This window comes from Plectrocnemia conspersa, unplaced genomic scaffold (assembly GCF_051122295.1).
Source record: "Plectrocnemia conspersa isolate PC_06_02 unplaced genomic scaffold, ASM5112229v1 ptg000011l, whole genome shotgun sequence".
NCBI classification, from domain to species: domain Eukaryota; kingdom Metazoa; phylum Arthropoda; class Insecta; order Trichoptera; family Polycentropodidae; genus Plectrocnemia; species Plectrocnemia conspersa.
In genome coordinates this window covers 5,422,864-5,448,481 of record NW_028277175.1, presented here as the reverse complement: position 1 = coordinate 5,448,481, position 25,618 = coordinate 5,422,864, and the positions used below count along the sequence as shown (strand labels likewise).

Here is a 25,618-nt window from a genome sequence, read left to right as displayed (position 1 = left end):
GCGACCGAGTTGTTTACGTCGCCGTTTCGTCGGCGCAACACGCGTTTCGTTGCGAGGCTTTCGCTATCGGATGTGCCCGGGCCCGGACATGCGGTCGGATGTGCTCGTCCGCTTGATCAGACACACCTCCTCGGACCATTTTTGCGAAGCGTAACCGCCATGAGCCTCGTGAAGCTGTGCCAGCTGTACCTGTCCGTGCTGCTGCACTACCACTTGGCGGCGCTCGCCTTCGTCATGAGGCTGGGCTACATAGCGACCGTCTATCTGCCGAAGGAGGAGGAGGGGCAGCGCGAGATAAGCGACGGCGAGCCGAGCGGCCGGCCAGTCGAGTCCGCTCCCCCGTCGGAGCCCGCGCCCGGTCCCGGTCCCGCTCCCGCTCGCAAGTCTTCTTTCCTCTCCGCTCTCAGATCGCTGCTGACCAAGACGATGGCACCCGTCTCCGCCGAGGAGGCCATGCGGAAGGACAAGGAGAGCGAAGTCGACGGCTCAGGTTAGCTCGTAGATTTATTTTTGTTTACTATATTGTCACCTTGCGCGAAAATGGCGGCGACGTTCCAGAACCGGCCGGCAAAATAACGATGCGTTTGTAACGGTTTGTTTTGTTTACGCGCGCGCTCGCGAACGCGCTGCCTTTTTTTCGGTCCCAAGGCCTCGCAAGCATCGACCATTATACGACTCGTTCGAAAACAAAACCAATTTTACCTAATTTCATTTTCAACGACAGCCTCGTGTTTGTAAACAATTGCTTTTTTTAATTATAATTTACGTAAAAAATGGAACTTATCAGCTTTTTGGGATCATGCGTCGACACCTTAACGCAAGGTGAATTCGCGAATAATTCATAGACAAAGATTTATAATGCTTTCGGATGAAAGACGTAATAACACGTTAACGACTGGGAACCCATATATATATAAAACATTATTATGCATAATAGTAATAATGTTGTATTTTATAAAGAAATATTAACATATATAAGTTTGGGTTTACACCCCTACTATTAGATCTAAAGCAGACGATGCGCATATACGTTCGATAAACTTATGATTACATTACTGTTGGACAGATTAGGTGCGAGCGAGCATTGGTCAGAACAGTGGACACCCCATGAATAACTGCAACGAATCTTTTTCCAGAGATTTACCTTACATAAATGCACAAACAATTCGTTTTATGGAACAAAGTACATATTTAAATGCACATATCTCCCTGTTTAATCCGAGCACCGACTATCCTTTGTCCATACTTTTATTATGCAAGTGCAATTGAAACTGTTAATGAATGTTTGTTTAACGCTGACAGATAATCCAAGGGAATCAAATAAATCAATTAGCTTTATGAGATCCTTTAAAAAAGACCTTCACGAGTAATTTCGTAACAACGATTATGGTTGATCCCGGCATCATTAATTAAAAATATATTAAACTTTGCCACGTTAGCAATATTTGTGCAAGATTTCGTCATTCGTAATCTTTTTTTATGATAATTTTATAAAACATATAATATAATCTTGAACTGCCAATTTGTTTGTGTATTTATTACTTTTCGGTTGATTGCTCGACTATAAAAAGATAACATATTAAAACCCCATTTAATATAAAACTATGAAATGAAATTATTGTCCCGAATAATAATTTTAGTAATTGAGTATAAATTTTATTTTTAATTTCCCCCCCTTCTCCGATGTTATGAAATTTATCCTGTTACTGAAAAAACATTTGGAACTTAATCGTTATGTATTAACAATAAGTTAATATGTCATTGTTGGAATTTATTATTGTTTCCTGTATATCATGAATTATAATAATGGCTTTTATGACAAAAGTATCAATCTAGTCTAGCTTGTTATTTTTTATCCGTATATAATACAATATATATGGAATGTCGGCTTACGTTTCTAGTGATTACTTTTAGGTGCGATTTAACAGGGAATTATTTTAAAAGATATGTGCATTTAAATAAATATTTTGTTCCATAAAAACCTCGGATTTTTTTTAGGAAAATGATTCCTTGCAGAGAATTATTCATAGGGTGCTCACTGTTCTGACTAACAATTATTTTATATATTGCTCAATGCTATTTCAAAATATAATATTTTGAAAAAAATACGAAATAATTCGAAACAACGATAATGCACTTTATTACTCTTTTCATATCAATGTTATTATATACTATTTATCCACAACAAAACGATTAACATTTGACATGCATCGTTTTCAAATCGAAATCAATTATCATAATTGAAAATTAACACACGTGTTTTGACATACGTCCAAAAACATTCGTTGAAACTAGACATTAAGTGAAATGCAGTGTTTCGCCAGTCGTCCTCCTCTAAAATTTGAATGCGGGGACACTAGGTATATTTTCAGATCGTTCACGGGCCACAATGACCCTGGAGCTATAGATTCCAAGCTTAATAAAATAAAAACGTCTTTAGAAAGCGGGCGGATTGATTCCAGCCGTTTCCGTGGAAATCAACCCTAGAACACATTGCGATAATTAGGACGAAAACTTTTTTTTTGTCAAATTCAATAAAATAAATGTTTAAAAAGGTTGGAATCTATTGATCTACTTTAAACTGGTCGAGAGCATTTCAGGGCTAAATATTATTTGAGATAAGTTAGGGGTTGATGAATGTGCGCAAGAAGGCCGACAGATGGTGACGGGTGCCTATATACAATAGTATTATAACTTTGAGAGACACGTGAGATGAAAACGAGCTAAAACTAATTTATTTAATATGATATTATTGACATTTTTAGCTTAATGTGTTAAACTGATATTTTCATTTTAAAAACGGAACACGTTTTTTGCGTTGGTCGCAAAATGTATTTTTAATACATTTTATAAAATAAAAAAATCTGTGGTCACCGCCGTTTCAGTGGTAATGAATGCAGTTCGGTCCATAACGATCTCAGAGTCTGGCTTTTAGGGGCTCGCACGATTAGTTGAAATTATAACTAATCAGACGCCACTCAGCAATCAGCTTTGTTCCACTGAAATGAATGGTTTCATGAACTCTTAAATCACTGCCAGTTTTATATATTCTTCACTCGTGGTAATAGAGCTTTGTGTGTATTGTTTATATTATGTAACGCATAGTTTTTAAACGCTACTAATGTAGTAATTGATTAACCTCAATCCTATTCTTAAAACCTTGCAGCAAACACTTACACAAACGTGTGCATATGTGTTATTTGAGTAACATGATTATAAACGCGCTTTTTATTTGTGTGTGTCTTCTATAGCAGGATGACACAAAAGAGTAGGTTCCGAGAATTTTTTAGTAATAATAAGATAAGATCGCCGTTTTATCTCTTGGGTGCTGAATATCCGACCTTTTATACATATTGTCACTTTCAAATTAATTGTCGCGAAACGGTTTTGAATTGTGTTTGCAATAATTTCCAAGGCTAGCTTTTAGAAAGTGAACAACCGGTTCTTGACCTACCGCTCTTCGGGAAGTTAACGACTAAATTCGGTGCCATTTATTCATAGGTCTATGGTAATAAAACGCATTAAATAAAAAAAGATCTGATCACTTCATTGCCAAGATACGCATAAATTTTCTGGAAGCTGGATGAGTAAGCCGAAAGATATAATTATAGCCTTTGTGTGTGCTCTCTTCGCGAAGAACAGAGCTTTGTATGTTTGCGAGTGAAGGAACTTGGCATGGCAAGAGTGCGACGTCTTGTTATGCACATGCGATATGTCAAAATTTCAAGACTACTTGTACATAAGTTAAATGTAAAGCGCCACAGAAAAAGCGAGAAAAACAGGCCGACTCGAATTCAATCTGGTTCTGTCTAGAACTGGAGTCAGTAGCTATTGCTTCGATTGAGACACATCAGTGATTTAAACTCTTAAAGTTGAAAGAACATTCATTAGACTTGTTTATCATCGATGAACAGTGATAAGATGTTTCTGTAATTCATATATATGTCCGAGTATGGTCGTTGTTTTTGTTTGCATAATCAAGTATAGAGGCGTCGATGGGACTTGAAATGGAAGAATGCCAATTTCACTTCTGATATATGATGCTTGGTGACATAAGCAATGTTTGGATGACTATCGAATTAAGACGGAAAAACAACTTAATCAAATTCAAGAAGTAGCTCTCTTTATATTGTATATTTCCTGGACTTATTGTATATTTAGCTCAAAAAGAATATTGTGTATCATCTAGCATTGTTTAACGTAAATATGAAATTGAGACGTATCAGAAAATAATGTGATGCAATTAAAGATACCATTTATCAGCTGAACTAATGAGAAGACACAGACGTTAGTAATTTGTATCGTTCTGTGTGTTATCTATGTGTCTTGAGCTTTTTGCCTTGATTTTTTAAATATGTATCATAACACTGAAGTAGTGCTTTAGATTTAAAAACGTATCATGCAAGCTAAGCGTGAATATAAACATATTTAAAGAGAGCGACTTTTTGAATTTTACTGGTGTAGGGTATGTTATAACATTGTTGCAAATATTGAAGTTATAGATAGGTCAGACAAATTAGACTAGGATCGATTATATGATTAATAATAGTGAAAGAGAGAGAACCTGCTGCGAAATATCACATTTATACACAGTATAACACATGTAATGAAAATAACAATACAAAAAGAGTGCCTTATTTATACCGTATACAACTACGTCATTAATTTCACTTCCGTGTTGCAAGAGATAAAAAATATATTAACATTATTGCCTAGAGAGCTCATATAAATGCTGCGACACTCTATTCTCGGTTTGTTTACGGTGAGAGGCAAATGCTGCAAACAAGTCAATCTGATGCAGGCACTCAAAGATAACGCATCAAACCAGCTAGAACTAAAGACAATCTCCCTTATCACCGTAAACAAATTATTTCGCATGAAGAAATTAAAATAGCAAGAATATTTTTTAACGAAGCACCAAGGTTTTTTCTCGTCTAGATTGCGGATAATTTATTAATTCTCACATGTAGATAATAAATACCGGGAAGTGCGGAAGCGAATTTTAAATCGTGTTTGCGATTAATGATTTATAATGATAACTTTTCCGGCTATAGATATGCACGATTCGATGGATAGATAGATAGCCTTCGTGCGAATTAGTCGATGAACGAGCGAATAGTTTTATTTTTATTTTTCACACAGGGATGATAATGTGTATGTATTACATGTATATATGTACATACACTGAGAAAGCGAGCAAAGTGACGAAAATATGGGTCAATGGCACATGGTGCTGTTGCCAATATGCATCTTGTTGTTGCTGCCAATATTCCGCGGTTTGGTGTTTAAATATTTAGATTTCAAAAAATATGATTGACTTCACATTTCAATTGCTTCATTGGTTTTTTTTATTTTAAACTTCTCTAAAAATTAGAAATACACATATCATTTTAATTTCGTAATTTCAATGAGTTATATACAAAATAGTGTGACACTAATCCATTTTCTTAACTGTGGTATGTCTAAAGCAGTTGAAGTGAAGGGATTATGCAACAAAGGACACTACATATGTGTATACGGTAGCCCTAACGTGGCTCAAACATTTTTTATCTTTTCCTTATTTTCTTCATTATCTTCAAGATATCACTTGGTATAAATATTGTAATTTTCATATTTTAAATTAATTTTATGAGCCTCGCGGCGGCTATAGCCGTTTATAGCGTGTGGTGATCGACGCTTAGAAATTTTTTTCGTCGTCCCAGCAAGTGCATAATGGCGAGCCTCCAATTCAACACGTGCGCGCGACCTTTTTTTGCTTCTATTCATAGAAAGCATTATCGAGGACATTTAAAAATTAGAAGCTTGTAAATAAAACACTTTTATAACATCTTAACAAAATTATTTTGACGTAATTTCACCTATATTTTCAATTAATTCTTGTATTTTGCCTGACATTGATAAATACAGATTTTGAATTATTTTAAGATCGATCTCCTCTCCCCACACTCCCATGTTGTTTTTTCATAATTCGTGAAATATTGCCTATGAAACTTAAAATTGGCCACAGCTGTAAATGTATTTATTATTTTTTTGTTAATAGCGTACTAACGAGCTTTTAATCTTTAATTTCACAATATTTTTTTCCTACATTAGTTGATTGAAAAATATGTAAAATGTTGGAGTGGTCCAATTATTTTGTCACACCACTGTATTTGTATTGTATCAATTGAAAAAGTAGAATTAACTACTATATGTTGTGCTTTTGGGGTTGGTGGCAATACCTACTATTATACAATGCCAGACGGCTTCGCGTATGACGTCATCAATAATAGGGATTTTTTTAGTTTGTTTTTTTAAAATATAAAAACTATATTATTAAAATGACGTAATTGGTCCGTAAGATAGCCACTTATTCCTTAAAATATAACCCTTTCGAAAATCAATCATCAATGACTTATGTATTTATAAATATGCAATCTTAGTAGCTGCATAAAGAGTAAACCTCCACGAGATAATTTACAACCACGTTGACAGAAACGTGTGGATTTTTCCAGTGCAATTAAATATTTTTTTCCTTTAAAGTAACGTCTTGTTATTGCCGACTTGTTGATCGCCTCTGGTCTGGTTCGAGTCAGAAAAATTTAACCCTTTATCGCTCAATGTCAAGTTCGATCTGTAAACTTAACCTCTTGGGATCCGTGTCACGCGCGAACGCTGTGATATTATATATTACAAACATTATTTATAACTTTATTCTTGTGAAGATATTTTCCATTGTTTATAGCAATATGATAAACAACGCAGCATCGTAAACAATATCACTTGTATCGAGTGCGTCTCAATTTGATCATGAATCGCTATGTTGATTAGGTAGTGACTCAAATATTATAATGTAGTGTTTACAAACGAAGTAATAAACCTTCGATTATACTCCATTGTTGAGAAAATCGTGTCAAGATTGTTGACCATTTTTTTGTATGTTTCTGTTTGCTGTGAGTTACTTTTAAAAATTGATGCACTTAAAATATGACTGTCATCGGAAAAATACATAGTGAACTATTGTCGTAGGTCAAGCAAATGAATCACATTAAAATATCTGTTGTAAACGGGTGTTGTATGTCACGTATGCAGTTGACTGATTCGTTCGATTATATTGCATAGAAGTAAGCTGAGAGAAAAATATTTTTATGAATTTAGCAATATTATCAAGTGTAATATTTCTAAATGAAATCGAGCGTATTTTTGTACCACAGTATTTTTCACTAAAATATTAGTCCAAACATTTTTTTTAAATATAAATATCAATCTTATGAAATATGAATTTCAATTAGTAGAATATAAATATAACTGATCAACTAAAACATAAAAAAATATCAACGTGATATATGTATGTTATCATTTATCCTTTTCGAATATTACGATTAGGTGTGAATAGTTAGCTAATACTGAGCATATTTATATTTTTGGTTAATATCATGGCTAGTGTTTTTAAGCCAGCATATTTCTCAAGGCTTTTTTTTGTTGGTAAAAAGTGTTTTACAACTGCTGCATAAAAAAGAGACTATAAATTACTTAGAGATCAAATAAAATCCTTCCACAACTGCAAAATACCTGCAAAAATTGCTGATAGAGAAAGACGAAATCGTACGATGGTGCGAGTTCTTTGAAAATCTACTAAGAGTAATAGAAAAGCAAAATTGTATCCATGAAGAAGCCTACTTTTCAGCAGAGATGCACATTGATGAGCCTATAATTGAAGATCAGCTTTAAAAAGCTTGATAAATCATAAAGCACCAGTGGTAGACAAATTACTGGAGAGCTACTTAAGTATGGAGGTGATGCTCCTATGACGGCAATTATTGTCTCCATATGTAAAAAAGTGGTTAAACTAAATTGAAACAATTATAAAGACATCTCATTGTTGAGCACCACGTACAAAATATTCTCAAACATATATATACATATGTAGAAGGCTAGAAAAATATACCAATGAATTACTGGGAGAGACACATTGGATACCTATTCATAGACTTGAAGCAGGCTTTCGATAGAAAAAAAATACTAAGCATCCCAGATAAATTAGTGAAATTGGTTGAAATAACACAAAAAGGCTCAAAAGTTTGAAATAAAATCAGGTGTCAAACAAGGGGATGCATTATCCACGCTTCATTCTCCATCTTCAACCTGGTGATGGAAGTAGGGTTTTTAATTATTCGTAGTTTTCAACTATTCGAATATTAAATACAAAAATAGATCAAGAATTCGAATATATTCTTTCGATTTTTACCGATGTTAATATATTTAACATATTACTGCAAAAAATCAATTAATTGCTGGTAAAATATTGTTTATTTGATTTTTTAATTAATTTTATAAAATATCCACAACACAAGGAAAATGCTTGATTTATTATTTTACATGATTTTTGATCAGGGATGTAATTTCAGCTTTTTTTTAATCACAAAATTATGTACCATTTTATATATTATACATACTTTTATATAGATAATTATGTTTGGAACACTTTTGATTTACATAAAGATTGGATCCATATCGTTATTTGTTTTGTGCAGATTTGTATATGAATTAAATAACTAAAAATTAATTAATCGCGCTCGAATTATTGAACAGGTTGAAATTTTTGCATCTTGAAACAACAAATACAAGAACGTAACACGAACCTCATAAAAATTTGCAAAGCACATTTGTGTTGTAGATAAGCGTTGAGGTGGGTTTTTCCATCGCTTTGTTTTGTTTAACGAACAAATTCTGCGAATTTCGGTTATAGTAGATACCGCCGATAAAAACTTCACAATTGTTTTTCATTTTTTTGTTGAAAAGAAGCGTCTCATTCTCTCGCATTTCTAACATTCACAAAATAAAGGCGCACAAAGGACCATGGATTTTAGAACGGCACTAGTCGTTCGGGAAATTGGTAGATTGCAAAAATGTATGGGGGGGGGCTTTCCACACTCTTGCGCCATAAAAGTCTGCATATTTTTGTTGTTTTTGAATTGTTATTCGATTTTCTATAGCAACTTAATGCATTGGGATGACATTTAATGTTCAAAATACATAATTTTTCAATAAAAAAAGTAGATTTTATTCACTAATTATTACTATACACAAATATAATAATAAATATTTCTATTTACAAACTTGTTTTTTTATATAAAAAACAACCATTATTTCGCTTAATAAATATTTATTTGTTGTGCTTACCGGAAAGCAACTACAACGGGCCGTATTATAGGGGGCCACCCAGAAAAAAATCGTGCTTTATTAGATTTTGATTTTATAGTCTAATTGGTATAAATAAGTAATTTTTACATTCATCCAAGCTTCTGTGAGAAAATGTATTAATTGGTAAAAACTTCTACACACTCACGCTTTTTGAGCATTCGACAACGCCGCCCGACACTAACATCTTGTATATTGTTTTTTTATATTTTTATTATATATTGAAATTGAATACAAATATTATTCCCGATCTAATACAATATTTTTTATGACTGAATAAGTCAACTAATAAATAAATAAATATAATGGCAGGTCATAATTATGTTTATTGTCTTATAAAATTCCCATAAAAATGATTACGAATGACGAAACATACACACATGTTGCTCATATGTGGTTTAAAAGGTAATCATACTGACAACCGATACTGATTTTAATTCGTAAATATACGTAGTTATTGTTTTATCTCGTATCTAATATATCGTACAAAACAAATACTCTCAGTTTATCTAAATTTGTATAATCTCTAAAAGGTTGATTTACCAGATACGTTTTATGAAACAGATAAAGATCGCCATATTGTTGTAATAATCGTTTGTCGTTATTTATAACGCAACACACACGTAGTATGTCGTGTGTTGTTTTTAATTATTACAACAAGCCGTTTATAACAGATGTTTAGAGTTGAGGATAGTCAACACTAATTTCTTTAACCTCGTTCTTATCAACATTAAAAAATAACCCAACCAGGAGGTGTGTTTCTCTATCTCCTTATCGGGTTTTTGTTATTGTATGTGTTTTTTATTTATTTCTACAGGCAAATATGTGTTTTACGTCATTTTTGAAACGCTATCTCGACATGTGTCGCTTTTTTGCAGATAGCAATTTCATACGAGCTATTTTTTATATAATTCAGAGATCATAAATGAATTATTCGTGTGTTACCATGTAGATTTCCATTTTTCTATTTCATTCATTAAAGCAGTAATGGCACTATTCAATATTATATTGTTTATAACTTATAAGTTGTTTTCCCTAGTGTCATTTTCCTCACGTTTTGCCGAACGAACTTGGTTTTGGAGGCCTTGTCCTTGTTATTTTTTTATATAATAATGTATCTAACAATTTTCGCTACAGATGTTCGCATTTAACGGAAGTGAATGTGCATAATGTTTGCTCCATGCCCGCAAGCCAAGCAACTCAGAAAATTGTCAATAACGTAAGAAAATAACCTCCCCTTCTTTAACAATATTTGCAATAAAACCAACAGGAAAGACCAATGTTGATTTTATTTTTAATGAGCCATACGGAGAAAATGATCTTATTGTTATTTATTATATTAATAATAATGAGGAAATTCACAATGTGATTGCTAGGAAAATTCATTGAATTTTCGTAGCTTAGAATTTTCCATCACGCTCTAATGTATGCGTCTTTAAGTAATTGTTTAGCGTAATTAGTTTCGAGATTTCAACAGAATTCGTAACACATTATTTTCTATGAATACTTCAATTAAAATTGGTAGCAAATAAATAGCGCATAAATCTGCTTTTTGATAACCATTAAATTTAATATTTTTTTTGTTATAATACAGTAGCCAGTTTCTGTGATGCAAAAAAGAGCATTTACTTTGTATGTAGCATTTGTATGCACGTCGGTTTGCTACCATTTCTTAATGCGTGCGGTACCCATATCACATGTTTCCAAACCTTTCAGATATTTTTAATGCATCATGTGAAACAATAATTTCTTAATTGCCATTTCTGGATTACCCTAACTTTAGTTGTTCTACTTCGAGATTTGCCTTCAATAGAAAAATCTCTCGATTTTGATTGCTAAAATCATTTCTGGTATTAGTGAACATGCAATAAAATTTTAGTGGAGCTCATATAACACACAAAGACGTGAAATATGCGAGTGTAAAAAATGTAAACACTTCTAATACATATGCATATATGCAGTAAGTGATTTTAATTTTTTTCCGCAAATATTTTTTTGTTGATTTTGTACATATCCGTACGAAAAAACGTATGTATCCCATTTTGTATTTTATAATCCCCGAGTACACGTTCCTCATCTACCGTGCTATCGGGGAGTCTACTGTAGATTTATCACTGGAACACGTACTGTGGATTAGTAATGTTGAAGAAAGTGTGCTGTAATAAAGCCGACGTAAAAATATTACAATAAATCCATTATTGTCATGTTTGCAAAAACTAACAAAATTGCCAAACAATGAACAATGGCGGCATAAAAAATCGTAATTGAGATCGACCGGGTTGTGAACAACGCTCTTTAGCAATCCCAACGCTCCTAGCAAAAATGTAAATACGGATATCTCCAAATTTGTTTTTATATTGTCTCGCAGATAATGGAGCCATTTTCGAGTACGCTACAAGTTAGTTTATATGCGTCTGTTTTTCTTGTCTAATATGATGTTAACTTTTGTCAAGTTCCTTTTTTCGTCACTGTTTTCTATTACCTGTAAATTGTGTTAATTTTGCACTAAATTGCATTTTTTTGACGAAATTTGTGTGCTTTGCTTTTAGAATTATATTATTGCTACTTTCTTATCTTGTGAACGTACTATGGATACCACACATTTGCTGTATTCAATTAATTTTAAGACGCACCCTTATTTTTAAATACCAATAATAAAAATGTATAAAATCCGAATATTATGTATGTACGTACTTTAATCTGTAATATCACCATCCGAATTTCTGATGTAGTTTCCGATTTTAAAGGTCGTTGATCATTTCGCGCCTTCAAAGGCTTCAATAATTTATTTTGTATATCTTAAACTTAAACACTACACTATAAACTTCAATGTTTATTTACAAAGCAGCTGATTTTTGAGACGCACCTTCGAATTCAGAGACGCCAAATTTCATGAAATAGAAAGCCAGCGTCAAATGCCAAGTATAAATCCGGACTCCAAAGCTTATATTTATTAAACCAGCACCGTTGATAAGTTGGTGGCTAATACCATAAAGACCTATGTTCAAATTCCATATTTAAAAAAAAAAGATCTTGTCTGGGAGATCGTAATTAGTTTTTTTTGGATTTCCCTGACCTTGCGGATACATAATTATCATAATTGTAATAATATCAATTAATAAAATAGATGTCACTGATTTAAAAGCTGGTACCTCACTACTTACTTTCTAAAAATAATTGTTACACGAGAATTCAAAAAGTTATTGATTTTGCTTACACATTAAGCTGACGCCTGTCTAGTTTAATTACAGATTAAAAATAATAAAGCGGGGTAAAAATGAATTATTATAAATATGGCTACCTAAACTTAAAAAGTGCGTAAAGTCTCAAACATCTGATGCAAGCAAAAGATGCAAATAAATATATTACGTAACAGGTCTTGCTGCTATTGCGGCTCGAAGACCGATTTTTAACATGATAAAATAAAAATGTATTTTTTTTAAATAAATCTACCGTTGTAACCTGACGGGGTAAATCTGTACCAACTGAGTAAGTCAATCAGATATAATGAATACATACAAGTAAGAATTAACCATCAGACTTGGGAAGCGGTGACATATAATTTTGGTATATTATGCTTTTTTATATGTATTCTTTTTTGTGTATTGAAATAAAACCATTATTGTTTCCGACCATCGTGACGCATTGGGATAACCTGTCAGATTACGATGGTCTTAATTTAAATAAATAAATATCTGTATTAATAATTATAAATTATTATATATAATATAATTTATAAACAGTGTCACTGCAGCTGGGCCGATTTTTTTTTTAATAAAAGCGCATTTTTTATAAAAAAATTCAAGTGCCGCTGCCGGGGCGCGAACCCGCAACCTCAGAGTTAATAGTCTGTGATGTTACGGACTACGTTATTCCGTTCTAATATGATAAATGCAGTATAAAGACACTATAGTCTATTTTTAATACCAGCAATTATTGTATAATACTGTCATATTAATACTGAAAAATATTTTTTTCCCCTTGGTAATTTATATTTGCTCTTATTAACTAGAAAATGGTTTTAAACCAGTTTTGTACTTTTGCAACAAACATTGTAAACAACGTTATTTAATAATTATACTAACAGGATGTATATTAGGAAATGTATTACAAACCTAGTGGTTTCCTTTTTTTTACTTGATTTTTTTATATGAATTATTGGATTATGATTGTCGTCTTGAAGCGATTTTCTTTACAATGCAATCGTAAGATCTAATCTTGGAGATCTTGGAAAAAATAACGATCGAAATCTTCATTTTAAAAAGTAATTTAATTAAGACACGATTACTTTAAATCTGGGTTTATGTGATATTTGAATGGTAAGCGATGACTTATATTACTGATAATAATATAGATATGTTAGCTAATTTTCTTTTTAACGTAGATCCTAGTGCTACTAATATTTGCAATTTAAATATCAAATTTGTGTTAATTGTTAGAAAAGCCGAATAAAAAATACTGTTTATTTACGTGATAAAAATTACGTTTTAATTAATTACATAATTTTGTTACGCATTATTCATTATCGTCGATTGATGCTATCGAAAAAATTGATATGTAAACAAAGCATTGTTGAACCCACATCGGTAAACAAAGTGGCTCTATTTGATGGTCATCAGCGGGTCGATTTCGCACGCAACACATGTACGCACATTTTTTATTCTACATTTTTTTATAGCAATCTACGTTTTTACAATGTACCAGATAAATGTCTACATCCACGTTCGCCGTTAAAAAACGTAAACAAACAATCTGCGAATAGATTTTTCGCGAACGCACGCACTCGGCATCACGTACCCCGAACGCAAATCTCCAAATCGCAAACGTCGGACTTTGAAACTTCCAAATTCGATCGCGTTTGTAACCGAAATAGTAACAAGCGCTGCCAATGCGGTTACTATTATTAGTCCGTCCCCGATCGGCACGGAACGCATCCGAAAAATCGGAACGTGTGTCGGCCCCCTTATGATTTTCGATAACAACAAATAGTGAAATAAAAAAAAAACAATATTTCAAGGCGACGATAATACATTATTATCAGATTATATTTTTGTATAATTATGCTATAAATATTACGTACGATTATATTCGCATTGGTGGTTTTGCGCAAATTTTCACGTCCGGTCGTGTCACCTTGGAGATAGTATACACTAAAATAAAAATAGCTTACACTTCAAATTTTATATTATAAATTAAAATGTGCAGTTTTCCAGTCGACCATTCAGGCGAAATGTTTTCTGGAACTGAAGGTGAGTTGGTGAAAATTACGTGTAAGGACCGACGAAAATCAATACTGTAGTCAAATTGTTGCAAATGACCTAAACATTGACTTAGGTAGGGGTTCGTCGCGTGCCTGTATCACTTTTGACCCCTGAAAGTGCGAACGTATGTTGAAAACTTTATGGCGTGATCGATACGGCCGAATTAGCTTTTTTGTCGTCGGATTGGCCCATTTGGAATTGAATTCCTAATCTCAGATTTCGATCGCAATTACGACATAGCTTCAGTAATAGTTTTGACGTCCCGAGATGATGGTGTCACGTGAACTGGAGACTGATGAAGGAGATAGTAAATATTTTTATTTTTAGTGTCATAAGTAATTATGTTTATTTTCAGTGATAGATAAATAAGTTTTGAGCAACATTTGTGTAACAATGTCATTCTCACGCAGTGTAAAGAAGTTGTGAAACATAAACAAACAATTGTGGAGTAATCGTTTATATAATTGACACGCTAATTAAAGCCTTTAACAACACCCATTAAAAAATCAACAAAAAATAAATATGTATTTAAAGATTGAGTCCATTTAAAGGTCTTGATTACATAAGAAGTAATGTTAAATTAATAAAATCGTTTATAACAATACCTCACGTCTAAGATCCTATTTACAAGCATTAAAAGGGGAGTAACTCTTCAATAAAAATATAATGTAACTGTTTTTAATTAAAACTTATCCAAGAAAAATTGTTTTTTCCAGCGTTTCATGTTTCTAAAGTGACTATTTTTACTTTGAAAATCCATACGTTCTTCATCTGTTTCTTAGGATATTATTTTCTCCACCACCGTATTTTGCTTCCCATTCTGAAGGCACTTCAGTGATTAAATTGCCGTGGCTTTTCATATCAATCATATTAATTTCATGTTTTTAACTAGAGACTCCATAAAATGGATTATAGTGTCAGCATCAAAGCCCTTAATATCAGAGTACATGTTCAGAAAGGATGATCCAATTCGAATTTCCTATGTTGGCAACACTAAATCAGACAGCTGTCAATAATCGCACATGTTTAAAGTGTCAAGTGTTAGTTTGCAACAACACATTTACGAAATTACGGAAAAGTCATGGTCAATTTCATCGTCCTACTGAGCGAACAATTTGCACCGTAGTGAATTTTTTTAAAGGCCTGTGATTTATATTGGCGCTGTAAGTGAAAGTGCATCTTTTAGGCTTTCCTTATGGCTCCCTTTGACGTATTTTGCATCTGGACTTGCACCTACACTCGCATAAAATCCAGAGACCATAGACAGTGAATAATTTACGCAGCAGGAAGCTGATGCTGATTTTTCAAAAAACATTTTTTTCTGGTATGTTAATAAGCAAAATTGCCGCATATGGGGCGAGAAAAATCCTCTTATGATTCACGAGAGACAATTACATGCCCATGTGCATTGTGGTAAGGTGCATATTCTTTCGTTATTTACTTCGGCACTATAGATCCCGTTAATTGATTCGCCTCCATTCATTCAGAGGGACGATTGTGGGTGATCTCGATAAATATTTTTTCATCTACAATTTTATTTTATATTCAATTCATTTTGTTTTATATTTTTTACTGGCATTTGCTAATTAAAACATAACTTTCAAAATATATTTCTTCCATCTTATCACATCCAGAGTTGAAAAGTAATTGTTAATAAATTATTTTCTTGGGCTTATTTTTTTAATTCAATGGATTGCTTTTAAATGTGTTTTCTTTTCATTTCAGTGGCGAAGGTTTAAGAAAAAAATTACAAATCAAAAGCTCTGAATATATAATATGTACACTGTTTTTTCTTCATAAATTACTATCAACGTAGATAGTAGGATAGACTTTATTGAAATTATAATATGAACTACAATAATAATAACATGTTGTCATATAACTGATATAATATTTTTGACAAGTTAATAAGTAGTCAATTATTTCTCAGCGTGTCTTAGAAAGCAGCATAGTTTATGGTGAAGGTCAATTTCATATTTCAATCGAGTTCGATTATATTAGAATTAATTTATTAAATATGTACATTTACATCAAGATAGTATCATGAACTCGAATATTTGTCTTCGTTTAACCTTTGCGTTGCTACAATAGTTGCTATGAGCCGTATCTTTTTGGTACGTGACACAATTATTCAGTACATGTTTACATAATCATACATATATTTTTCAGATTTTTCTGAATCCATTTGATACGTCGCATTTATATTACATTACGACGGTCAAGAGAATAACAAATATACCTATTTTTCCACTATTAAAATTTCAAGAGAAAAATAAATTCAATAATATTATTTATTTCTTTCAATTTAAAATTTCCTATATTTTACATAATTGACCGCATGAATCAGGTAGATTTCTGTTCATGAAAGTTGCTGGATTGCTAAATTGTTTTTAATTATTTACAGGTGTTTTTATCAATGGAGTTTTATTATTATTCTATTAGCCACCATTTTGAAAAAATATGGTAAACAAATTTAGCCAAAATATTTACAAGATAAACTTTTCAGAAAAGTTTGATGGAAATCTCATCAAAACTATGACAATATTTATTGGCCAAAAAATGTTATCATTCAATTATATTTTATTTTATTGATATATGAAAAAATATCCTAAGTTTTCATAATGTGTAGACAGTTGAATGTCGATGATTTATTTATGTATCCAAAAATTTTGCGCTACGCGGCAATCAATATGTCAGTTTAAATATATAGTTTTGTTCAGTTTCGCCACTGGTCTTTTCTGGACTTTTAAGCGTTGTTTTTGTATACGTTGACGAACTCTTTTTAATCTATCTCATTCGACAATAAAAATAAAATTTATGACGTACTCTTTAAATTAATGCCGCCCCTATCGCCGTGAGGTCATCTGCAATTATTATTGTTATTTTTAATTCGAGTAGCGGCATCAGCAGCTATTGCTGGGGGTCAATCTGTGACGCGGGGGCCTCTTTCGCGATAAATTGGGGGTCAGTCGTGTCAAGAGGCACGTCTCGTTCGCCAAATTGACGCATGTGTTAAGCTACCAAACTTTTCATTGTCGTTGACCGAGATTAAGTGACTATTGTTGTATTTTTCCATGAATCTAAATATATACTAACGTGTGAGATTTTTTGCTATTTTGGTACCAACGTTATAAAAATAGGGTGACCGTTTATTTGTTGATTTTTTTATTAGCGTCTGTTTTGCCGTTGGATAAAAACGCTAAATGAAAACAATCTGCCATCACCATGTAAATTGATGCAAGTTGGTGAGGCTTGTGAAATGGTTCTGTCCTAAAACGATTAAGTTATATTTAGATAAAACTATCAGTTACTTTTACAGCCACTAATCGTAGATTTACCTTGTTTAAATTCATATGAAGGGTTCCATCTGACGTTGAAAAGGTTGGTGAAGGTGACTCGTGATTGCAGATACCTTTCTTAAAAACAACAATATGATTTGACAATACCTACTTTAATTTTGATTTACATCCTTATTAACTAATGTAAGTCTTCGTGACAATTTGCATACAAAGTGAACTCATAAATATTATATGTATATCAAACAGAAGCTATTAATTTTATTTTTATCACAAAAACCATTAATTACAAATATATGTATCTATATGTTACAGTGAATGTGTATTATCATTGAAGCTATATTTTCACTGGCGTTTCAGTGAAATCATATCCAAATACGATAGTAGAAATGTATACCATAACCTAAAGAACCAATTAATTTATCAATGAACACATTGAATATTTGTTTAACCTTTGTAATCCAAAATGTTTCCCCAAGTCCAAGCCATTTTGAGTGAATATATTTAATTAAATAATTTAATGATCATTGACCCTTTCACCGCGGATTGCTTGTATAGAAGTCATTAAGAAAATCGCCAATCGTGCATAGTATAATTTAAGGCTTTAAATCACTTGAATTTTTGAACCATATTTGAAAAAAATATGACATGAATAGGTGCCCCCCACATATTAACAAATTTCGAAATGGAGCGCAAAAATATCTGCCGCGGGGAAAGGGTTAAATATATATATTATATAAAAAAACTTTCTTCAATGCAATATATGCAATACATTTTATTTTGGTATAATTAACTTTAGAAGTTAAATTATATATTTATAATATAAATAGTATTATATTAGTTAAAAAAATTATATTTTTTTAAATTATATTTATTTATTTATTACTAGAATTTATTTTAATTTGGATTTTTTTTATTGAAATTTAATTTAATGGAATTTAATTGTTATTTATTCAAGAAACTTACTAATATTAATCTTATTAGGTTGTAATAGTTTATTATTTATAATTTATTAATTTCTTATTTTATTATATTTTATAGATATATTTATATAATAAAATACGTTTTATTTAATTAGTTTTCTTATTTATTTTATTTATAATATTATTCATTTTAAGATATAATTTTGACGTTATGGACATAGGAGCTGATCCAAAGGAAAAACAGACCGCATAGATTTCTATTCGCTGCGGCAAAAATATATGTAATAATTAATAAAACATGTTAGGAAATATTAAGGAATAATGATAAATAAAAAAATATTTGACTATTATTAAAGTTTTATTGTCAAAAATATTTTTGGCCATATATGGCACTGCATGCAATAGTAACTATAATATTTATCGAAACATGTATGGATTAAGAACAAAAAAGAACAAATTAAATTAAATTAATTTAAAAATGAAAACATAAAAACAAAATTTTTATAATACACTTCTGTGCAGTACCTGTTGTTTTTTTTACACTTATGTTGCATTATCATAAGTAGTAAAAAAGTCAGTAGTAAATAAATATTTAAAAAAATCAGATGGATTTTCAAGACTTTATTTAATTTTAATTCGAATGGATTATTTTATTTTAATTATAGTAGATCTTGTTCTAATTATGATTCCAATATTTCATTTATTATGATGTGAGGTACAGATTTTTTTTATGTTTTACCCTTAAAATTAATGACTCGGGAATAATATATAATATTTGGCTCGTGGGGAAAGGGTTAACGAAGGGCATTTTTTTTAGTATATTGGCCATAGTCAAGGAAAGTAGATTTTCCAGAAGTTGCGACATGCGATCAATAGTATTTCAATATAAGGCATTGCGAAAGCTGCGCAGTTTTCTTGCATTTGATAATATGAACAAATTATAATTTTAAGATGTAGTATGTATTAAAAAAAATCGCTGTGTTGGCTATTGTATGCATTTTTTACATAAAAAGTTTTTGTTAAATATTAAAAATGGATGTAATGCATTCTGTAGGAAAAGTATATATTATTTTTAAAATTTCTCACTGCACAACCAATTATATATCTGTATATTCTTTAGTCAAATCTTTAATATATTTAACTTCTTTGAAATAGTTATTGCCTTTTCCACCTTTAACACCAGTTCGTTAAATTAAAAAAAGTGGGGTCTTGTTTATCTGCTGCCGGTTATCATCTATTACAATTAAATGTGCAAGCTCAAAGTACGACTTTAATTCCAAGCACTTGTATATATATTTAATATAAATTACTTTTTATTCTCAGGACCCCGAATCGGCGGTTCGGTCCAGTTTGCACCTATGCTCGTCGCCCTGGTGGGTCTTCCAGCTCGCGGCAAAACACACGTCGCCCACAGGATGGCCAGGCACTTAAACTGGGGTGGTGAAAGTACAAAAGGTATTATCATTATATTTATCATATGTCTATAACGGTTAAGTTAACGCTTATTTTTTTTTATGTTGCAGTATTTGAATGTAGCGAATATCGTAGAAGACGTATGGCAGCTTACGAACGGCACGACATGTTCCGCGCCGATCATCCTACCGGAGCTGCTATTAGGAGTCAGAGCGCCCGAGAGGCAGTAGAAGATGCGATCAGTTGGCTGAAAGATGGGAATAGTATTGCTGTAAGTCTTATTATTAATTTATCTGTATGATGTTGAATCACATTGCTGATGTGTAATTTTCTTCACTTTCAGATATTCGACGGCACTAACATCACAGCTAAGCAGAGACGCGAACTTCGCGATCACTGCGTCAAGGATCTAGGCTTTAGAATATTGTTCATCGAGTGCATGTGCGACAACGACGAAGTTATGGAGAAGAACATAGTCGAAATACTAGACTATTCTGCGGACTATAAAAATATGTTGAAACCTGAGGCTTTGGATGATTTAAAGAATAAAATGAAACACTATACGAAACAGTACGAGCCTATAGATCCTGCAGCAGAGAACATTAGCTATATTAGAGTAAACAACGGCGGAGAGTCAGTGTCTGCGCATAAGCTAGGCGGACAGAGAGAAAGCGTCATACTAGGCTTCCTCTCCAATCTTAAACCTATCCAACAGACGTTATACTTCACTAGGGTAAGGATTATATCTTTTCAATTGCTCATCATTCACCTGCATAGTCATGATGTCATCCATCAGGTTAATAGTTTTAATATCTCTTAACAATCACACTCGATACATCAAGAATATAAATAGTGTAAAGACCCACTATAAGTGCTTATATATGTATATTTAAATATTAATCAATGTTTCATTATCTTTTCGGAATATTATTCGACAATCCAATTCTAAACTATGTATATAATACACGGCTAAAGTTCTACTAATTTTCATCTACCACAACGGACTAAATCCGCTGCTAATCGGTGTTGAGTGTCAAAGCTTTAGTTTGTTAAATAGTTAGTCCTGCTTCAAATGAAGTAAATTTAATTCATTCGGCGCCAACGTTGATAGGTATCTCTCGCCGTTGCCATTTTCATCCGCTCGACATTACTCTCATTGGTTGTCCGTCTGCAAAATATCAATGCGATTGTCGGTGGTTGAAATTTTCAGCACGGCGAGAGCGAGTACAACGTCTTGGGAAGGATCGGCGGTGACGCCAACCTGTCGCCGCGTGGATTCCAATACGCCCGAGCCCTGGCCAACTTCATGAACTCGGCGGGGAACACCGAGAACCTCGAGGTGTGGACTAGCGAGATGAAAAGGACGAAACAGACCGCCGAAGACGTCAGGGCTCAGAAGCATTGCGTGCGAGCACTGAATGAATTAGATGCAGTGAGTATCTTCATCTAATATTCTCCAACCAAATATATTCGAGCTAAACTTTGCTTCCATAAAATAGGAGTTGACGCCTTTTTATTAAACACAACATACTCCCCCATTTTTATTTAAGATATTTTTTTTTCATAGGGCATATGTGAAGGATTAACATACGAAGAAATGCAACAACGTTTTCCACAGGAGTTTGCGTGGCGAGATCAAGACAAATTGCGATACCGGTATCCGTGGGGCGAGAGCTACATCGATTTGATGGCTCGTCTCAGGCCGGCTCTCGCAGCTTTAGATAATTCCACAAACGTACTAGTTGTAGGACATCAAGCTATTTTACGCTGCGTGCTAGGATATTTCATGGATGCTAAACTAGGTGAGTGACGGATTAATAAATAAATATGAAAGGAAATGATTTATTTTATATTTATATACGTACATTTTTTTCAGATGAACTTCCTTATATGAACGTACCTCTTCACACGATAATCAAACTCACCGCACATGGCCATAAATACCACGCCGAGCTACACCGACTGCCAGTAGAGTGTGTAGATACACATCGTCACCAGCCCAAGGTGAATAGATAATGTTCATTATTGTATCATAATCATCATCTGAGGCGTGTCTTGGCGTTGTCATGGACTGAGGTTTCTCTGTACTTTATTCATCGATATAGTGAGGACTTAATTTAGGACTCGATTTACTACTACTAAGCAAAAATAGTACACCAAAAATCTGCGTTTTACGAAATTTATTTATTGACACGCTAATACACTGCGTTACAACGTATTCAACACAATCAATGACTACTAAAATCAAAGTTTAATTCAGTGACATATTTTTTGTTAATTATAATCAATAAATGTCATTATGCAGGACTTGGCTCAATTTTATTGTAATTATTCATCCGTGAGATTAGGAAAATCTAGGAAAACCTAATCTGTGATGATCGATATAAATTATATTTATATAATAATTACTAATTCCGATTTCTCAGACACGATAGAAATTGAAATCATTAGGGTTCATTTGTGATTCGATTTATGCCACTGTTATAATTACAACCTATAAAAACAAGGTTTAAAATCTTGGGACAATAAAAAATAAATGAATAGATAGTTTGAATGAATTTCATTGCACGATTATACATAAAAGACGGATATAAAAGGTCCACTGTTGCAATTTTATATTTTTCCAAAAATTTGGATGTTTTTGTGGTAGTTCTTAAGTTCATTTGAGGCATTGTATTTTAATATATTTAAGCATTATGCTTTGATACAACTTGCTGAATATTGGTTAACCCCATGGTCATGCCCCAGCTAACTCGGAAATTTGTATTTTGTGAATTCTCATTTAATAAAAAACAAGAAATTTCTCGAGAAAATTATCATAGCTTTTTTTTTGTTAAAAATTCAATTTGTACGAATATTTTGAAATGTTTTACCGCTACATAGAAAAGAGAGGGTTCATGCAAGAAGTTATTTTGTCATTATTCAAAAAGTACTAAAATCGGAAAGTGGGGTTAATAGTGTTTTTTTAACATATTTATTAACTATAAATAATATATTAAAAATTAAAATACTTTTTTAAACCGAAATCCACTTAATTCTTGCGGCCTTGACCGAATGGAATATTTTTAATCCAGAAATTTATTGACAAATAAAATTTTAGTACGGTGATGCATGTCTGTCACTTTAGCAAGTGTATGAATGGACTAGAAAGTTCAGAAATTTTGTGGATTCTATAGAAGATTATATTCTCGCAATGGCGGAAGTTAAAAGCATTGTGAACCGAGTAACAATAAAATTTCTTCAATACTGGTAATGATACATGGACTAACCAGTACCCACATCATTCAAAATTAAAATAAGTGTATTTATTTGAAGGCATTTTGCAGAAACAACGCCTAACTTCCCTCACTAAAACCGCGTAAAAAGATATTCCGCGTACGTTGTATGAGAAAGATTATTAACTTAACTCTTAAAAACTGTTACTGAAATCCTTCAAGAATCATTTTCGATTTGCAATGAAATCAAAATAACGCAGACTTTTGAGTATCTGTGTTTTGTTGCAATATAACAACCCTCAGTTTGACTGTTGCATTGGTCCAAGATCTGCACTTTAAGTATCTCAAACATTGCTGTACTTATCAGACCTCACTCCCAGCCATTTTCACTTTGGACTACTCTAAGAGGCGATGGAAAAAAGGAGGTTTAGATGAGTCAAATAAATCCGTAGACTCGTATTGATAAAGATTTTGTTAAATGCCATCAAACTATTGTTTATTTGTTAATAATTTATGTTTATTCATTGTTTGCAGAATTGCTCAATCAGCCGGTCTGCCTCCGATGCATTGGTGACGGTGCCTTCACACTATGATACGTTGCCTTCGTCATTGTGGCAAAGTTCCAATGGTTCCTCAGTTTAGTTTTTTATATACATATGTTTAAAAATTATAGTATTATGACATATTCGACGATTGAGCTTAGTTTAATTTTTTACTATGTGATTTTATGTTTCTTATTCGCACAATATTTTTCTTCATTTCTACGTATGATTAGTTTTAATCGATGATTTAAGTTTAGGTTTCTCGATCTATGACGTGATTTAATAAAATATGACTATCATGAGTCGTATAATATAATTTAAATTTTATGTGTATCATATACTTTCGTTAACATTTTCTAATTATAGTTATCTTACATTGGAACGGTCAATTATTTTGTTTTATATGTATGTACACATATATAGAATTTTAAACGTATTTATATGAATAAGGTAGGCATTTTTAACGGTCCTTTGACTTGCAATATTTTGTAAGTAGAGTTCACATATTGTTTTAATCCTGTGTGTTTAAGCAATTTTTAATTTTTGAGTTATCGGACCAACGAAATACTGCATTTTTAACTTAAAATGTTCATTTTAAATATTAGTTGTATTGACATTTGATTATAATTGGCCTTTTGAGAATATTTAAATAATGTCAATTAACAAGCTTTTGAGGCATTTAAAGCTCAATCTGTGTGCGACTTTTGCCACATAAAATATTCTTCGTAGTGTTTCGCCTATGTAGAACTACGATTTCTAGCATAGCTTTTTATGAGGTATAGTGATTGAGACGTTCACTGAAACGAGCCGTAATCAAATGTTGAGTTACCCCATTATTTTATTATAATAGTTATATATTTTGGAGATGGTTAAGATTTTATTTTTTAAAAACGACTAGAATAAGTATAAAATGTTGTTCATAGACCGTATATATTTCGTTGTAATGGAAAAAGACAAAATTGTGGCTCTGACACATTAAATATATATTCTTAATTTCTGAAGACTGATTTATGAAAAAAAACATGCGTGTGTATCATTTGACGTATCCATGAAAAAGAAATGGAGGTTTTGTATGCGAGATGGTTATTTTGAAATTTTGTGCCTAATACTTACGTTGTATTGACTCGTTTATGGAGATTTAAAGGTTCGTATGCTATCGTAATTTTTATTTAAGGTTTTCATAATATATAGCATATAGTGTGTAAAGTAAAAAATCGCCTGTATTTTGTATATCCCTATTTAGGTGAATATTTTAACATGTACTGTATATCTTTCTGATAGTGAGTCAATATAATTTTTTACTATTGCGAATTGTTATTTTGCACATAGAATGAAAGTACAATAAAATGTTAACTGAGTATTGAACATAAGTATTTTATTCAATTCCTTAGAATAATATATTCCTAATTTCCCATTTTCCTGAATTATATAATGCTTATAAATATTATATTTATAAACTGCTCACCATATTGTTGTTTTATGAAATTAGGTTTGTTTCACAATAAGCGTTGCATTCATAATTTCATACTTTGTGCGCAAAACTAACTTTTTTTGTTAGTGTAACTCACAACTCACTATTTAAATTATTTTTATTTATTCCTAGCTTATTAGTAAACTTGGGGCATTAATCAGATAATAAACATGATAAGATAAGAAACAAAATGAGCATTGTATTTAGTACGTTTCAAAATATTATTAGATGCACAGTGATTTTTGTATACTGTTCAAATAAAATGCCATAATTTCTCATTCAGTAGATAAGGTTTAAAAAACTGTTCAATCTCCAAT

At 32.1% G+C, this 25,618-nt stretch overlaps 1 protein-coding gene across 1 annotated transcript; it reads left to right on the top strand.

The window, feature by feature from the left end:
* Nucleotides 1-11: 11 nt before the first annotated feature.
* On the top strand, nucleotides 12-25,195 carry LOC148229229 (6-phosphofructo-2-kinase/fructose-2,6-bisphosphatase-like). The gene is made up of 8 exons (XM_088198472.1): nucleotides 12-490; nucleotides 19,984-20,115; nucleotides 20,184-20,344; nucleotides 20,417-20,806; nucleotides 21,284-21,505; nucleotides 21,641-21,875; nucleotides 21,950-22,077; nucleotides 23,823-25,195. Exons 1-8 carry the CDS (start codon nucleotides 160-162, stop codon nucleotides 23,928-23,930), a joined length of 1,707 nt encoding a protein of 568 aa, XP_088054598.1. The 5' UTR covers nucleotides 12-159; the 3' UTR covers nucleotides 23,931-25,195.
* The last annotated feature ends 423 nt before the right edge of the window (nucleotides 25,196-25,618 follow it).

Excerpts from the sequence above, each read along its gene's own strand:
- LOC148229229 (XM_088198472.1), top strand. The coding sequence starts at position 160 with ATGAGCCTCGTGAAGCTGTGCCAGCTGTACCTGTCCGTGCTGCTGCAC. Across the intron at positions 20,116-20,183 it reads GGGTGGTGAAAGTACAAAAG|TATTTGAATGTAGCGAATAT; the intron begins GTATTATCATTA and ends TTTATGTTGCAG. Across the intron at positions 21,506-21,640 it reads CACTGAATGAATTAGATGCA|GGCATATGTGAAGGATTAAC; the intron begins GTGAGTATCTTC and ends TTTTTTTCATAG.